The sequence below is a fragment of the Chelmon rostratus genome, chromosome 21 (genome assembly GCF_017976325.1).
Source record: "Chelmon rostratus isolate fCheRos1 chromosome 21, fCheRos1.pri, whole genome shotgun sequence".
NCBI classification, from domain to species: domain Eukaryota; kingdom Metazoa; phylum Chordata; class Actinopteri; order Chaetodontiformes; family Chaetodontidae; genus Chelmon; species Chelmon rostratus.
In genome coordinates, this window is record NC_055678.1 from 11,770,677 (window position 1) to 11,790,035 (window position 19,359).

The window sequence follows — 19,359 nt, forward strand, 5'->3', positions numbered from 1 at the left end:
CGTCACAGTGTACCTGCACGGACGTGTTCGCACACGTGTAGTCGCCTCGTCGTGTCGTGAAATGCGGAAGCAAAAGTTTGATGTGTTGGGAAATATGTTTATTTCATTCTCTTGTTTTGGCTAGCTTAGCTTAGCACAGGGAGTGGAAATAGGGGGAAACAGCGAGTCTGGCACTGTCCAAAGGTAACAAAATCTGCATTGTTGGTGGTGCATTTTCTAGAGTAACGAGGACACTGCTTCTGAATCACATCACTGTTGAGTTTTACAGACGTCATGTTTCAGTGCCAAATTAGGTTTAATTCATTCCACTGTATTTAGGTGACAACAGTAATTGATGGATATCTCTGATATTTCTGTTTTATCAGCAGCTTTTTTGCAGTTTGGCCCATAAATAATGGACTGTTAAGTTCAAAACTCTTAAAACACTGAAGTTCTTGTGCGAGATAAATAAGGCTTTCATGGAATTGTTTTACTCTGAGGAGGAAAAGAAGTGATCCTCTTCTTTTAACGAGACAATTAATTCTCTTGTTCAGAGATTTATTTTTCAGCTCTTTAGCAAATGGCTGCGGGATGATCCTATCTAAACACTTGGCAAGTTTACCATGAACGTCTCAAGTTGAGTGATGGGATGTATGGCCCGGGGTCACGGTGGCCTCAATAGAATCCATGTGGGCACATATTCGTTGTCCAGCGCTGCCCGGACAGCGCGATGTGCTGGACGTCCACATTGTCGGCCACATAATCAGATCATCTCAGCGGGACATTGTGGACGTTGTTGGCCCATCGACCTAAATGCCACGCCGAAGCTTGTCTCATTGTCTTCACAGGCTCATCCCTTCCACGGACACAAAGACCACACTCTTTCCGTGTTGAGGGTTTAGAAGGGGGTCATATCTCTGAACGGGGTTCTGAATTTCTTTTATATCATTGCACCCTGTGGGTATCACACTTCAAATCACGAATTCCTTATGACTGCAGTCACTGCTCATTCCAATGACCTGATGCCTCCCAGATTAAATCAACGCTTTTGTGAAATGACAATAAAAGGAGTCTGTTGATCAGCCGGGCAGTCGGTTAGGGCAGCGGTTTGAAGGATGTTGTTATCACAGTGATGAAGACAGAGCAAGTCTCAGGCTAAAGGGAGGCTTTTGTGCCTCTCCCATGATCCCATTTGGCCTGTGAGGGCTTTCAGTTTAGCCCATGGGGCTACTTGAAGGAGCTAGTAATGAATACAACAGACAGTGAGACTATTAAAGATTTGTCCTACATATATCTATGTGACATTTTCTTCTGCTTTGAATATTTTTATATTATGCCTTGAGTTTCAAACTTGAGCCACACTGGAGGGATTGTTTTATTTAAAGGCGTGAAGGTCACGATCTTGTAGACATCAGTGAAAGTTGGCTGCTTGATTTGAACAGACACTGAACAGATTAAACCTGATTAAAAGCCCAATATGTCACCAGTACAGTCCTGTGCTTAAACCCAAGTTCAAGGTAGCTGTACTCTACTTGAGTATTTACATTTTATGCAACTCTTATACTTCTACTCCACTACATTTGTCTGACAGCTTTAGTTACTAGTTACTTTTTTACTTTTCAGTTTAAAACTTTTGATCTAGTGAAAACCATCTCCAAATATGTTGAATATTTGGATTTTGAATTGGATACTAATCCAAAAACATCAGGTATACTGTAATAGTGAAACGCTGGCAGAAAGAAGAAGTAAAAGTACTCATTCTGTGGAAAAATGCCACAGAATGAGTACTTTAACTTTTGATACTTAAAGTACATTTTGCTTACAATACACACTTTATTGAATGCAGGACTTTTACCTGTAGTGGAGTATTTTCTCGGTGTGGTATTAGTACTTTTACTTAAGTAAATGATCTGAATACCTCGTACACCACTGAGAACAGGGCTGAATTTCCTCCAGGGCGGCTTCTTTATGAGGAGCATTGTGGTGCCAGATTCATTGGTTGAATGATCAATGATCCGGCTGTTGGACAAGTGGATGCATGTCAGCCTTGGTGGGCTGTTAGAGCAGCTCCCCAATCTGATTCCTCACATGGCTGCCGCCACTGTAATCGTCCACGGTGAACTTGTTTTGATATTACTGTGGTCGCGTTTTACATGTTGCAGCCCTCGCTGCGAATTAAGGTGCTTACCTAAACCTCGACCAAATAAAAGGAGAAACTCAAGAGTTGTCTTATTTTTCTCAGCTGGCTTTCTAATATTAGCCAGCGTTCAGGAATCAGCTCAGTTGAACAGCTTCATTGTGGGAATGTGGCCTCTGAAGCTCTTCTGTGTGTTATCACAGGGCCAAGATGACTGTTAGAGGCCAGTAAATACATCCAGAGAGACTGTATGTGAAGCCAGTTTATACACGTTCAACACAGAAAATTAGACATGGCGAGGCTTGGAAAGTATCTAACAAATGGATGAGGAGTCAAGGATTTGCTTTTCAATTGATGGAGATATAATGAGTAAACATGGTGCGTTTTGGCCGTGCACAGAGTGATTAAAACATAAAGTGTGAGTTAATGCTTTATAACAACCAGGGGAAATGCCACAGACAGAAAAAGGTTATTTGATAGGCAGAAGTGGGCGCAACATGTACTGCTGTTTTTCTACCACTGCTGTTAAAACATTCTCCATTAGTGTGGTGGTTGGAGAGATGATTCATCCGAGATCAAGATATAAGGAGCCAGAACTCCAATGCTAAAACCTCCTTTAGATAATTAACGCTGTGCACTTCGTGATGAATGTGAACTGGCTGCGATTCCGGGCGATTGCCCGCTGTGTATGGGCTTCATCCTCGTATGTTGTTCCTCACGTTAACCCAATCATGTGCTCTTTATTCCTAATGTAATCTTTTTACCGAAGCACGAGCGTTATCAGCATTTACAAATCTGTAGAGCTGCCAGACGTCCATATCCATTAGTGTTTTGGAGTCAGGCGACACAGGCCTGAAGGCTAAACAGTCAGGAGGGACGCACAGACGGCCACTGCCCATCAAAAGACAAGCTGTAATTTGAGACATTGGAGAACTGAGATCAGAGGGACCAGAACATCACCTTGACTATACTGTAGGTTGCCTTCGGAGAGAAAGTTGGATTAACCGCTGTTATTATTCAGATTATATCTGAGTTTGGGCCAGAGGTGAATTTTCCCTTGTGATGATTCAGCAGCCTTTTATGTGGATGCAAGCTCAACCGTCATGTGAGGTGAAAATCCAATTTCCTCCCACACTTCCAAAGGGATTAGTGGTTTGTTTTGAGTCTTGCGAGGGAAAAAACTTCCCTCTCTTCATCTCTCTCCGGTGGTAAAACATGCTTACACCGACCAGACTTTCTTAGGCTAAACCCACGGAGTTGAGCGTCCGAGGGCGAGATGCTTATCTAAAGAAGTGTGATATGACTTCCACTCTTCTGCAGGCCGCCGAACACGGTCAGAGGTTGAAGGTCATGGGAGACTTTTATGTGGAGGAGGTCTTTGTGGGAAGGTCAGGCAGTATGAGTTTTCCCCTGGGGATGCGCACTGAACAACACGGCATAATCCCCAAAATCCTTTCAGGGGTCACGACAACGCAGGACAACTGAGGTTGATTAGAGCTCTTATCAGCCGCCCTTCCTAGTGATATCTACCGTGTTATACATCAGCAAAGACAAACCGATACTGTATGGGTCAACAATGTCTGCTATGAATTATGCATATATATGAGAAAATGTTACTTAACCTATCTAACAAGTTGCAAAATGTTGAACAGATCAGTAAAATCTTCCATGACAAAATATTTTCTTTTCAGTTAAATATCCTCTGCCTATGAGCATAATTCACCAGAGATGTTTGTGACCATGACATAACTGGGAAAACAGAGTTTGTACTAAACTCCTATGAGACAGGTTAGCCATGGGTGGCTGTCCTATCAGATATAGAGGGGTTGGCTTTGCAGAGGACATGGCTGGATGAGAAACTGCCATGTAAAAGGCTCGTGATAGGTTTGTTAACAGGGTGATTCCTGTCAAGTCTAGAGAGATTATATGAAAATGCTTTATCAATAGGAGTGGCTGCTAACACACTGTGACAAGGCCCTTTCACACCACGGTTAAAGCTGAATGAGCAGTGCTTGTTGAGTTCGTCAGATTGGTTTCTGCTTGTCCGTATCAGTTTTTTTGCTACGAGCATTCAACGGCAGCGGCACACACAGGCTTTAACTCTTTGACCCCGTTCCACGCTGAGATTGTACCCAGGATCGACTGCACACATGTGGGCTGACCTATCACCCAAAGCTTGGGTTTCTGCTCCTGTGGCAGCAGTGGCAACAGGTTGACGTTTGCAGCACACGTACAATTATAGTATTCATGCACATGCACGCACTAAAAGGAAGCTTACAGGAATGCCCAAATATGAGTCACCTGCACAGAGCCGTATGTATGCAGACGGGCACTGATACACCCACTCCTACGCACTGACTGAAATCAATAAGATGACTTATTGAACATTACCGATGTGAGACAGCGTATGGAAGGATGAAGGTCGAGTGGGTGCGGTTAAGAGGAAGCAGGAGGGGGGAGGGTGATTGGACCAAGTGCATTTGGTTATTGAATTGATAGGTGAGCAGGAGGAGGGAGCCGTTTCCTTCCTGAGTTTGGTTGACCTTAACGATTGACAGGCTGCCCTCCAGAAATCACAAAGCATGATCTGCTAACCAGCCCCATGCACAGCACTCAGTGCCAGACCAGTTGAACTTAATCAAGACAGAGAGACAGAGGAAGAGAAATCGTGGAGTGATAGATGGAGGAAGGGAGGGGAAGAGAATAGGGGAATGAAACCTTTCATGGTTTGTGTCAACAGAGGAATGCATGTAGTAGAAGCCCTTTATGTTGCTGCGCCTGTCATGCTCTGCATCCTATCACAGCATATACGCTGTTTAAAATGATAAGAGTGGCATATTTACCAAATAAAATACTTAGTAGTCTTTGAGACAATGGGTCCTTGATTACAGACAGAGGTAGACAAAAGAAGGTGTTTGACTTCAGGGCACTGACAACTGTCCCAGGCAGATTTAATCAGTTGCAGATGGCTATCTAATTAAGATGTTACCTCTATAAATTGGTTGATAATTCCATCTTCTGCTGACCTCGCTGTTTTTAAGCTCACTCTTTTTATAACATGCTAAAAGGCTAAGTCGAAAGCTACACGTTGCGGGCGAAACATCCATATCCTCAGCAGCTGATGATCCATGTAGAAGACAGGGAAATGCTTTATTGTTTGCAGTATTGTGTTTCACCTGTCGCATGAGGCTTTTAGACTTTCATGATGAGGACTTAGAAATTAGTTTGGCAAACATAATGCTATTTCACATAGCTGGGAGAGAGTAAACTTCCCCAAAGTCAATAAAGATCAGGACAGTGCTGCTAACGTTAGCCTAAACTTTGATATAATAGCATCCAGAGGCGACTTCCACACAGTGGTGAAATAGTAATATTGGACCGTGAGCGGGGCTTTAAACAACAAAACCTGTAACTCTACAACGTATGAAATGCTCCCTGGCTTTGGAAGCTGGATAAGGTTACTACTGTCGATAGTAAGGTAGTTTGAGCAGACAAACTCATATTTTACTCCATTTCTTTAACTTTTGCTCTTGTATTTTTAGTTCTTGAAAGGCTAAACTCTCAAAAGAACCTCTCTAGAAATCACTTTTTCATACACAGCGTTTCAGCATGTGGATATTTCCAAAGCTCGGCCATGCTTGGTTATGGTTGCTCAGCTATGATTGGACAATCGGTGTCTGTGGGAGGGGCTTGATGAATAGTCAATTGGAGCAAGCATCTGACAGGCAGATAAAGAGAAGGAGACAAATGGGGAAAACGATGAAGGAAAAAATGCCATCGACATTTCTGATTTCCTGCTCCCAAAGCATTTCCATTTCAATAGCTGTGCAGAACCCTAAATCTGACTAAACAATTCACTGTCTTTGTGTTGCACAGTCACTCATTGTGTGGTAATAGCTTGGTCACACATCTCCTGACTTATATCTCCATTGACTTGGGCTCTATGGCCGCAGTTGACCTCCTCACTTTAACCCTTTTGCTCCCGACTCCACACAGTATGGGCATTGTAGCGCTGAATGAAGTTTTAAAGTCTCCGCTGCCAAACAAGAATCGACCCCTTGTGGCCGTGACTCAGTCTCCTGGAGTCGCCTGCCATCCCTCAGGAATTTACCCCTCCACATTCCAGGGGACATTTTTGGAGGTGATTTGGCAGGAGTGGGCTGTTGTGGTCCAAGGGTGACCACAACAATTGCGCTTTCGCTCGTGCCGTCCATTCATCGGCAGAAGTTCTGCTTGGGGGGCCAAGGTCTTGTCCTCGTGATGATTTACAGTATGTACTGGGGGGGTGTTGTGCCTCTGCCAAGCCAAGTCGTGTTATTTATCTTTTTATCTGCCATAGCAGTCAAGAGCTGAATGACCACACTGTGGCATAAAGAGGGCATTTCATGAAGTTATGTGCTGTTGGCTCATTTGCTGCATTATTACTGTCATCGTTAGAGCCGGTTTTGTAGTTTTATGTGTTTCAAAATTCTTTACAGGCACTAAAATTCCGGAAATTAGGATTGCATTGTTATTCCAAAAATGTGCAAAGTGGCTGGCATACAGTGTGTAAGTGCCAACGCATGATTTTCATGATAAAACTAAAAGGCTAATCTGGTTTAAAAAAGCTCACTATCTTTAATATTTACCCTTTATATCTATATGTCTATTTGCACTGGAATCACAGCCAATACTCCAGTTTGCAGAGAGCAGTGGCACATTTTCACAACAACAAGTTTGGAACCACTTTCTAATAAGGCACCCATTATAAAGAGTGTATATGTTAAAACTAATGGCTTTGTTAATGGTTAATAAATCATTTACTAACATTTTATGGATCAGTTACATTAGAGTCATTAATAAGAATAATTATGAGGTCGTGGAAAATTTCTCTGACTGACAGGGCGCTAGGACCACTTAAAAAGTGGCTGCAGAGAATCTGGACCAAAATGCATTTATTATTACTTATTAATGGTTACCAATCATTAATAGAATTATTAATACATGCATTTAACTGCGTTATTACCAAAGAGGAAGCGTAAACAAAAGCCAAAGTGATTTTTTTCCCACAACCTGGCAACCTGAAACATGAACTTATTAATGGTTTATAACTCATCTATAAAGTATTGTTTACTTTATAAACCATTCGTAAATAACTTTCATAAAGGGTGCCTGTCACGTATAAAACTGAAGTGTGTAACAGAAAATAGATGTAGCACACGGGAGCTGCAGTAAAGAGCGAGATGGAGAGAGCGGAGAGAGGGGACAGATGCTGAGAATGTGGCCCGGTCGATAAACGCGATGGAGTTACTCCTCTGCACTCTCAGGTTTCTCTGGTTGACCTCTACGAGTGCTGATCACATTCTGCCGCAGAACACACACACACACACACACACACACACAAAGACACAGGGGTGCACACACAGGCCCTGTAGGTATTCAGAAACATGCATCCACATTCAGAGGCGTGTTCAGTCCGGAGCACGTGGGCAGAAAAATGAGATGGGTCATGCGAGGTAGGACCCGAGCCAGAGCGCTCAAGGAGAACAGCCAGAGTGTGAGAAAGAGGGAAGAGAGAGCGAATCGTGAGGAATCACAAGTGTTGAAAGCAGATCAGCGAAACAGGGGTGACAGCATTTTTCAATAATCTTTCATTTATCCCTTCACTTGTGCTTGTTGTTGCAACATGAATACCATAAAAATGTCCGTCAAAGATGAAGGGATTTCAGGTTTTGTTGGGCAGGTCTTGGCAGCAGTCGCGGCTGTACTCAGGTGCAATGACATATAATAATAACAATAAAAAAAAAACAGCTTGGCTTGCGTCGGAAGCCCCTCCCCTCCTCTCAGCCTTTAAAGTATATGGTGTTGAAACAGCAGCAACACCTGTTTGCAGGCGTCTGTTTGCAAGAGGTTGGAATGACGAGTTAAAGTCAGGCGTGGCTGCTGGCCCACACATACACACAAACACTCGCTTTGAACATAAATGACACGCACACACACTCACACTCCCGCTGTATATGCGGGGGCACAGAGCAGAGAGTTTTTTTCTTGAAAATTACTCATCTAATGCTGGTAAGTACACATGCTCCCGGATTTCCAGTCACAAGTTAATCATTAACAGACAAAGCCGGGAGGAAAATTCCAGTAATTTCACTAACAACCGAATAATGCTTAACAATAACAACAATAAAAGAGCTGTTGACAGGGGTTACAGTTGGCTGAAGCTGTAATTTTAACAGCTCCACATCTCTCAGTTTTTATGATCTTAATGACAAGCTTTTGCCACATTTTGACCGGTAACATTTTTGTTCTTTGAATTGGACACACACCCTCCAAGTCTGAACTCCTGTAATTTTAAAATGGGAATATCATACATGAGGTTTAGTGTGTCCTGTGTGGGCGTTGACATCAAGAGTGTTACAGAAGACCACTTCAGGACCTAAACTTGTTATTGTCATCTTGATAAGGAAAATATACTGAAAGAGATATAACAAAAGTATTCATGATATAACTTCTGATAATATAGATAAACAGTAGAGGAAAAAATTATTATATAATATTGTTGCTGTCCAGTGCAAACCATGCAAGCTTGTCTTGAAATAGGAAAACTGAAAAAGAGCATTTAGTCAGTTTATTTAGTCAGACCTTAAAAATCACCAAATGTGTGTATTAACCCACATTTTGTAATTATAATTGATCTAATTTCATCTAACATTGTGATTCAGCATCTTAAATGAATGCTGTTTCAGTTATTTGGATTTTGCCAAATCAGTATAATGATGTATCTACGCTCTCCATGCAGTGGTTCTTTGTGTTGACCTGCACGTCTCGTTCTATTTAATTGCACTATAGTCTCATCTTTACATTTTTACTTGAAATGTTTCTGTTTCTGTTTTCTGAAGTTGAATACATTTGTTTTGGATTGTTTACCTGGATGTAGATAATTTTTTTTCTTCTCTTAAACACAAGATTGTACATGTAGTTCATGACTTAAGGGTCCAGTATAAGGGAATCGTCAATCATTAAAATCTCTCAACATGATCGCTCTCTGACTAAGAGCAACGGTCCAGCAATCACTGACCTCTCTGCATAGTGGAAACAAGCTGAGCTCAGCAGGAGAAGGTCACTCCCCTCTGAGGCCAGACCATCCAAACCGAGAGGCTGAGCTAGTGGTTCAGTAAAGGCACTTAGGGCCCTGTTTTAACAGTTAATCATGGAGGGAGGGAGGGAGGGAGGGACAGCACAGTAATGACGAAGAGATGTAGAGTAAAGGGAAGGATGGATGGATGGATGAGATAAATGGTTAATGAACAAAAAGAATAAAGTGATATAACCAGGAAGGTAAGACAACAATGATGTTGTGTTTACCATCAGTGCAGGCGCTCAGGAGGAGATGATGGAGAGCGAGTGTGTTAAAAAAAAAAAAAAGTGCTGTATAGAAGACCGTACGACTGACTGACATAAAAGGAAATGCCTGATAGGAGTGAGGAAAAGTGTAGCCACTGGTGAAATGGATAGAGAGCGGATTGAAGGATAAAGAGATGGGGAGGGGGGCGTTTGTGCTGGACAAAGGAGGTTTCTGTCAGTAAATGGTGTCTGGTTTCGAGTGTGTGCGTGCGTGCGTGTGTTGATTGGGGGGTAGAGGAAGAGAAAGAGAAAGACAGACAAGCCATGGTGGTAATGCTGGTGTGTATGTATCTGCTGAAGAGGACGGGAAGGAATATGAGACTGCAGTGCATCCCCGGGAGCTTGTGTGTGTGCGTTTTGTGTGTCTTATGCTCTTTATTCACACATATTAGCCCAATACATTTGTTTTGCAACCAAGAGTTCTCCACCCATTTAGCAGTGCACTCCTATAACATCTCTCCTGAATGAAAAGAATTGCTGATGCGACAGAACCAGAGATGCTGTTTTTTTATTCCATGCATTCGTCTTCCTTGTCAAAAACTGTTAAATTGGAGATTCGGGTGTGTTAAGCTACTAACGTCTAATGTAGCCTCAAACAGACTGCCTCGAGCAGAGACGAGGAGCGTGCAAGAGAGGTCTGGTGAGGTGCTACATAAATAAACTTACTTAAAAGTCAGTACAGGTAGGAAAGAGAAGGTGTGAAGTGAGGAGACTCTGCGGTTTGGCCACTTGTGAGTAAGCGGCGGTGTGCCGAGTGAGACGAAAGCACCCGGAGGTCGCTGAACCGGAGGGCATGGCTCATTGAACGCAGCACGGGGAGCCTTCACTGACCCGGCGTGAGTGCTGGCGCTGACAAATCAGCAGCAAAACAAAGAGACAGTTGTGACAGTTGTGAGTACTTCACACTTAAAAATGCCACAAACAAAACAAATTGCCACTTGTCACACGTCAAATAAAACTGGCACAGTGAGGTAGCGAACCCTGCAGGGCAACATATTTCCTGTTTGGCGTCTGAGTACTGCGACACAACCATTGCAACGTTTGTTCTTGGTAAAAAAAAAAAAAATCAATGGCTTTAGAAGGCAAGGATTAAGAATGATGGGCGTCCTGCAAAGTTAATAGGATGTTCAGTATGTTGGTGTTGCCATAAAGTACTTATCACATCCTCAAAATTCCTTCAGCTAAAAGCCCCACGGCAGCTCATGCATCCGTCTAAATAAGCTCTCATTAAAAATGTTTTCACCTCATTAGTGAAAAATGGCCGGCTGGCATTGAGCGGCTCTCCTGAGGTATTTAGAGCCCTTGGAAACCAACGGGATGATTTCCTGTTGATGATGTGAATAACTGTAAGTAAGTGACAGGCGAGGATAGGTTTCCACATCCGCGGTGAGGAGCGAACAACTCTGCTTGGCGTTAATGGCTGGAGGAAAGTGGGCAAGACTGGATGGACAAACTTGCTCTTTCCCTCGTTAATGGCTCCCCGGGGAAGAAGGGGAAATGACCGAGTGAAGTGGGATGTAATGTGTGTGAGGGTGTGTGCTTGGTGTATGCGTTTGCAGCAGGAGACACGTTTATGGTTATATTGGCTGTGATAGCTTGAAGATAGATGATCTGTCTTGTTTTTGTAGCCGTATTTAAATCACGGACAATCATATGTTCAAGCTGAAAATATTCTGACCCGCAGCGTAACAAAGAGCCTACAACATGTTTCTCCATCTGCTTCCACTGATGGTGATGGTGGGGCAGCCTTTGGCCTGAAGGAGTTTGTCTCTGATGGCTGCCATTTTGAAGTCTTTGATTCAATTATGTATTGAGGACACACTTGACAAGTGAAAAAATACAGTACATACACTCCAAAAAACAGCATGCACGGCAACTCTCCACCAATTTAGTATTGCACTAGCATAGCATTGCCTGGCTGAAAATGGACAGTTTGAAATTAGCTGCACTAATCAGCAACACTTGAATATGTGTAATGTGAAAGTGAGGAACCCATAGAAGATGAACTCTGCAGCTTTTAGCATCTTTCAGCTCACCGATTTGGTTTTACAACCCTCGGCTTTACTGTTTTGGTTCATTCTCACAGGTCTCATCTGAGTTGTTTCCAGCGTAAAGCAGTTCATAGAGAAATAAATACAGCACCACACTGAAGTCCGACAATGTTAGCAATGACCTGGTGTGTAGCGTTTTGTAGCTAAACAGCCAGTTATTTCTCTCAGTAGTTGGTGGAGACCAAAAACAGAGCTAAAAAGAGAGAGAATACTTGACGGCAAATCAGTAGTGTTGCTCCATAACTGTTGGATGTGTGCATAAATAGGCAACTGTTTGCTGACAACTTTGCCATATCAATTCAGTTGCATGTGTGTACTGTCTTCTAGTGGCCAAAAATCAATCAAGTTGAACTAACCCTTTAATATCTTGACTGTAGAGTAAATGGCTGTTGTTGCTTTGTTTTCACATATTCAGGAAGCTCATAGGATTTCTCTCCTTCACAGTTACCTACCCTTCAGTGCCTCCCACACTCTTCTCCATGCCCCCCTATGATGACTTTTCACCAGATGGGCCCCCACCAGAGGTGCCCATAGAGAGCACCACCACCACCACCACCACCACCACTAACGGCGATTCCCAGGAGCGGCTCTACGATGGTCTGAACGACAAACTCATACCCATCTACTGCTCCATCCTGGCAGCAGTCGTGGTTGGCCTTGTGGCCTTCATCATCTTCAAGAGGTGAGGACAGGAACCATGTAAAGTATGAAAAATACAAATTTAAACCCCACAAAAAAGTGTAATTGTATAAATTATTCTTTTTTTTATTAATCTTGTGATCCTTCAGATTTATCTTTAGACCACATATGCCTGACCTCCAGGTTGAGAACCCCTGTTATAAGGTGGTTTGATGTCTGCGGTTTGCATCTTTTTTACTCTGTCTCTATTTCTTTCGATGAAGATTATTTTTAAAAAAGGTGAAAGTCAGCAGCTGAAGGGAAGTGAAAAGGGATCTGATACTCATTACAAATGCATACGGACAACAAAATCCAATCAGATTTTGAATTTCCGCAGCTTCATATTTAATGAAATCATCTGCTGCTTTTCTGGATGAGAGCACTCTGTTGTCCTGTGGGCCACAATATGGTCTGTTTACTCTCCTCTCATATATTTGAAACCCATGCTTCCTCCACAGACCGCCAACAACTGTTCAATTTTGAATGTACAATATGTTTATCCAACTATGTTGTAGGGCAAGTGTTGCAAGTCTGCGTTCAAACACCCAGACTTCAAGACAGATCAGAGCCAAGGTGGGCCAACACTGAAACAGCAGCATCTTAAACATTTAGCTGCCTCATTGAATAATAGATGATGTTTTACCTACCAGTCACTGCTCGCATTTCAATTTTAGTATCCTAGTTAGTCAGAAACAGTTATTCCATATTTGTATTACCATATATTCATTGGTGGCAACGATTGGCTAATGGTGTCTTAAATCATCATTCACAATCAACTGGGATCAAAATTTCTGGGATCAATTAGTTTTAGGATTTGGAATTTTGTAAATGTTGGAATCTGAAACAGCTTCTACGCCTGCTCTCACCAAACCCGCACAACTCCATTGACAAAAACGGTCATTTTTGTCAATTTCATCACTTTGCAGATCATTGTACGCTCGACAGAAACGAAAGTTCCAAAATCATTGTCAACATTAGTCACTTGGAAAAATAGGGTCGAGGTTAGGGGACCTTCGTCATCATGGTTACAATAATAAACAGCTGATTACAGTTTCAAAAAAGATTGTGGTCATGGTTAAAGGAAACCAGTGTTTACTGTTGGTTGGAAACGAGAAACAAACTAAAAGTCTGATGCTTTGATGACCTGTTGATTCACCCTCATCTCCTTCCTATGTGGACTTTGTTGCTCTATAATAACACCACCTGACTCACTGCTTTGCTCCATACATATTTACTACAGCTGCTAGAAGACTGTTTCACTTGAATTTAAGCCCTTGTGAGGACAGTCCCTCTTACGACTCATTGTCGTTCAGGTGGAACAGCTGCAAGCAGAACAAGCCAGGAGCCAACAACTGCACAGCCAACCAGAACCAGACGCCGTCACCTGAAGGAGAGAAGCTGCACAGTGACAGCGGCATTTCTGTGGACAGCCAGAGTCTGCAGGAGCAGCAGCAGGCCCAGAATCAGGCGCATACAGGTAACACACTCATGCCTGGACCTAACCAGAGGCCACTCCAGTAACACCAAGAATCAAATAGCCTCATTTATCAAACTATCACACTTAATAGGGCATGTTTGTCCGGTGCTGGATTCCCCTGGTAATGACTGTACTCTAATTTTGTCTTTCTGTGACTGTACACACAGACTGCACCCTCAAGTTACCCACCATATCATTCAAAAAAAAAAGAAAAAAGAAAAAAGAATTTTTTGCCCTTGGCAGTGAACCATCTGGTGGCTTCATCAACTCCACCTTCAATGTGGCCTTTCAAACTTACTGTAGCAAATCAGCAAACAAGGATTACAACACTGACAGAGTGACAGTGTTGTTTTTTTGGCAGCACATGCTCCTGGCAGTTTCCTGGCCTGCCCTGACAAACCAGTTTGAGAGACTTCAGGACTTTTAAAACCACATGCTTGCCCAGATAATGGCACAGAAAGAAGACAAAGAGGTGCAAGCGGGAGAAAACTGAACAGTATCTTACAGTGGTAATAAGGAGGTGGGATGTGCAGAGGCATTTCATCAGCGTGGCCAAAGGCGCATCTTTTCCTTGGTTTTTATGTAATGATGCTTTTTTATTTACTCCAAACCATTGTTACTGCTGCAGGAATTATACACTCCATCAACTCATTTTTACGAGTAATTACAGCCAATTGAAACGCTCATGAACAGGATGAGGAGAAAATCCTTACTGTTTTATACTAGTCGGTCACAGAGAGCAGAAAAATGTATTTACAGTATGTGCGGAGATCTCCAAATATTCCTTTACATGAACCATGCCAGTCGTTTATGAACATTCAAAATTAGCTAATGTAATTCAAATAATGAGATGACCTGAACTCCTCCTTCTGCAGTTGTCACCATGGACGAAGAGCCTTGTTTGCTCCTTCCTCTCCACACCAGAGAGAAAGTAGAGAAGCTGCTGTTCAGGGGCAGCGAAGGAGACGACTGCAACCACATGGACGACAGCGACTGGTGCAACCTGGCGGGCCTCCTGGGATACGAGGAGGAGAGGATCGCGACCTTCCGGCAGGAAGAGCATCCCGTCCGCGCGCTCCTGTCCGACTGGGCGAGCAAGGACTGCGCCAGCATCGACACGCTGTGCACGGCGCTGCGCAAGATCAACCGCGACGACATCGCCCAGAGTCTGGTGCTAAGCCCCAGCGCCACAAAGCCGACAGCCACTTCTGTGGTGTGAATTAAGCTTAACAGTGAGCAAAGCACCTGAACCTTAACCTTAATATTCCTCCATGGCCTCCTTCGTTCCACATAATTCACGCTATGAATGCTTTAAGCTATTCCCTCATGGAGCCAGCAGTCAAGGTGATGATCGAATACGAACCCTGAAGAATTATTTCCTGTTTGTTTAAGGGATCAGACAGGAAGATGCCGGAAGTCAGACGAAAGCTTAAATGAATATCAACATACCTAATCAAATCAGTCAGAGGAAGCCAAAACCCTTCACTTAACCATCAGGATGTGCTTCTAAACATTCATTCACACTTTTTAAAATCCACACAATGTAAAGCCTGTGTGGACGAAGGTGGTCTAGAATCATTCCATTTTGAGCCTGGATATCCACCTGCCTGTCCACACATCCAGCTTACCGTCTTCTGCCTTTATTAACCCAGGAGCAGCAATGGCCTTTAAACTGAATTTATCGCGGATACTTCTTTCATTCCTATAGATACAACTTGATCCTCTCCATCTTTGCTCTTCGTTCTTACAACACACGCATAGTCGGCGTGTCCCTTTCTCAGCCAGTGTTGCATCTCAAAACAGTTTACAAGTCTATGCTACCAAAGAGGAGTAACTGTCTCCACACTGTACCTGAAAAGCGGCATTATTGACATGCTGTGTTAGACTTTTGGAATTTAAGTTGTGGAATGGCTTGTGTCTGTTACTGCTACCCGATGAGGCCTGCGCACCACATCGCATCTGGATCTTTGACAAATATGACAACCTGAGGAAGGACGTGTGGACGCATTTCAAATGAAGCTATTGTCCTTCAGCAAAAACAAAAGCTACGTCCAGCTATTTACTCTCTTTTTAAAAAACACTTGCATTAGACTTAAGACATTGAGCTGCAACACGCGTGGACTTTATCCCACCTTCGGCTTCTTCTTGAGTGATTTCTGCAGACTAGTGCTATAAGAACTGCTGGCTGGACTCTGTGGGGAAGGTCATTGACCGAGGTAACGTGAGACACTATTCTATGTGCTCAGGCATATCTGCATAACACAGGAGATCCCACACAGACTGCTTCAGACTGACCCAGAAAAGGGAAGGGCGCGGAACTCAAGTCACCCAGTAACAACGATGTATGTGTGTATGTACAAAGGCAGACAAATAAAGATACACACATACTGTGCATACATACACACATAGGCCTACAGTATGTAACCATGCATGCATTTACTATACAAACAAACACACACACAGATCATGTATACATTTACACTCTTATTCACTGTAGGAGACACAGAAAGCTTCCGATCCTGCCATATACTGTGTGGAACACTCTCATGGGGAGACCATATATTGTTTAATCTCTAGTAGCTAATATAAAGTAAATTTAAAATCTAAATAATTTGCAATGTGTGCTATAGATGGTGAAATAACAGTAAACAGCATGCAGAAACTAGCAACTCATTGTCAACCAGGGCAGAACATCCAAGAAAAATAATAATAATCAGGTTTCAAAACAAAAATCCAGGGTTTTCTATCTTTTTGGCTTTGTTTCTCAGGGTAACTTGAATGATTGTGTTACAACATCAATATCACACTGACTATATTGCACCCTGTAAAATTAACTGAACAATATGCAGTTGTTCAGGGGGGAGGCAGTGTGTTTACCCAAAGCAGTGATTCTTGCGACTGACAATCCTTTAAACAAGTGAACAAGAGAGGGAAACGGGCCAGAGGAAAAAAGAAAAGGAGTGTCTTGTTTCCTCATTGTTTGCAACAATGACCTCTGGATAAAAGGCAAGCCAGTGGAGACATAAGTCAAAGGATGTGGGATGAATTCAGACCGGGGGAAAGCGGAAAAGTTTTGGATTACTTTAAATGGAAGGGTGAAACCCAGGAATCCACATTCGCATAAATCAGCTTGTTTAAGTGTAATCATGCATTTGTGCTGTGCTGCACCTTTTTGGTATTTCAAATGTTTTATTATGTCGTTAACATCATGCTGCCAGCTGAGGACCCCGGCATCTCTTTGTTTTCTTTCTTTTTGCTCACAGGAAAATATTTGAAGGAGCAAATAGCTGACTATGCTAAACTCACTTATATCACCAACTTCATCTGTTACTCTTGGACACAGATTGTACATTGTGACTAACCACTAGCACACTGAGCTTCACGCTGTAGTGTTACTTTAAATGAAGGTATTCTCACTCTACTCTAAGGGTTGTTGTATTTTAATTCACAAATAACAACTGTAAATGGTATTATATTTCTCTTCTTGTCCTAGATTGTAGCACTTAAATATGTAATAATGTGTGTCTGTTCTGCATCACAAGTGCCTGGGAACTGTTTCAGGTGTCCGCTGATGTTGTACATTTTTGTTTTTAGCTGTTTTTGTAAGTATGTCTCTGTTAGTTGATGTTTTTTTTACTTGTAAATAATTTGACTTTTTTAGTTTTTATTTTAGTCAGAGTCTAGAAGGCGCTAATGTACAATATCTATATGAATGGGACATTGTTAGTACTGTATATGAATGCTGTCCAAGTATAAAAGGGTAAGAAGGGCAAAGGGAAGGGAGGTGCCTATGTCAGGTACCTGGTGCAATTAGCAAATTAATCAGCATCAGGTGTATTAATGTAGTGCATCATTAAGACAGGAATAGGAAACACAAATATAAAATACCTTTAAGACTTATCAGGAATGGCTCTAACTGTCCAGTTAGAGAAACATCACCTGCCACCAAACTCAGAAATACAACATTATTATATGCTATGATTTAAGTGCCCTATACTCTAAGTCAGAGTCTTTGCATTAATTGCAGGGTCATATTTTATTTCTTGTTTGCTTTTTTGCTGAGATTAGATGACGAGCTCAATTCCACGGTCATATCTGTCTGACAAATATACAGCTACAGATAGCAGCCAGTTATCTTACCTTAGCATAGCATAAAGACTGGAAACAGAAGAAAACAGCTAGCCTGGCTCTGTCCTGCACCTCTACAGCCAATGAACATGTTATATGTTGTTCGTTTAATCCGTAAAAACAAATAGTTGAGGTGTTAAAGGGGATTACGTACCAGAAAATGCATGATACCTTGGCTCTGTCCAGTAGCATAAATAGCTGGTAGGGTTTTGTTTCCTTTGGACAGAGCCAGGCTAGCTGTGCCCCCCTGCTTCCAGTCTTTATGCTATGCTAGGCTAACTGTCTGCTGGCTGGACCTGTGTATTTATTAGACAGATATATGAGTGGTATTGATCTCTTACCTAACTCTCTGCAACAAAGCAAATAAGCACATTTCTGAAAGTGTTAAACTATTGGTTTAAATGCAAAGCCCCATATAAGATCATTTGCAACTAATTTGCAACGGTTAACAGATATGTTACTTAGTGATAGTACATACTCAGATATCAGATATAGACATACTGCACGGTTTATAACCATCAGATATTTTTCCATTGACACTTGGACTAAAGGAACACATTGCATGCTGAGTAATAAGTTTGAAGAGAAATACAAGTTTCCATGCACACACCAGCAAGATCTGAAGTCAGTAATCTGTAAGTTCTTTAGGTTGGACCTGATCTGCTGTTGTGACACAGACAGACAGACAGACTAATTGAAACGCGACAGTGACACATGAAAATTATTTTGGTTTTTTATGCTCGATATTAGATACTTCCACAGAATGACCTTGCCTGAAAGCCCCTTCATTGTATTAGTCAACACTAATACGAAGTCATAGTTTGTCCTCCTCTCAGAAACTATGACTGCAGATGGAGGCTTTTTCCTTTAATAATATTCCTTTAGTTTGATGAATGTGAGAGATTTTAATTGAGAAATGGTGACCAGACATTGAATTGCATGTACAGTAAACACAGCTGAAGGTGAAAATGTCATGGCATTGCACTTGAGAGTAACAAAGTAACCATGCAGACGGGGTTTGAGAGTGGAGGGTGGGTGTGGGGCTTTGGAGGATAAGTTTATTTTACAAAAGCCCTGATAATAGTGACAAGACTGACAGTGCACCTGGACTGAAATGTACAGATCTGAAAAATACCGAATGTTTCTTGTATACTAATACATATACTGTACTATACGTAATGTGAATTTGCTAAATTCATACATCTGACAAGCAGTAAAACCAGTAATAAAGTTAAAGTCCATTCATCTTCTGATTTGTCTCCAACAGTGCACACACAAACCCAAGGGTGCACACAATTGCATGCACAGGAATGTAAAGTCAACCACAACAGGCGCGTGCACACACACACACAGGCACACACACACACACACACACATGCACATACTCTGTCCTATTGAGGACAGTCATTGACATAATGTATTGCCTAGCCACTTACCCTAAACTTACCCTTCACAACTAAATGTCTAAACCTAACCTAAACCTAATTCTAACCTAACCCTAAACTGTGCCTGTTGTTTTGTCT

General features: G+C 42.3%; 1 protein-coding gene across 1 annotated transcript in view; it reads left to right on the top strand.

The window, feature by feature from the left end:
• Nucleotides 1–18,848, top strand: part of ngfrb (nerve growth factor receptor b) — a 29,581-nt gene extending 10,733 nt beyond the window's left edge. Inside the window, exons 4-6 of the mRNA XM_041962599.1 lie at nt 11,998–12,235; nt 13,545–13,708; nt 14,584–18,848. Coding sequence (XP_041818533.1) covers nt 11,998–12,235; nt 13,545–13,708; nt 14,584–14,927 — 746 coding nt within the window. The 3' untranslated portion in view covers nt 14,928–18,848. The remainder of the gene's footprint in view (nt 1–11,997; nt 12,236–13,544; nt 13,709–14,583) is intronic.
• The last annotated feature ends 511 nt before the right edge of the window (nt 18,849–19,359 follow it).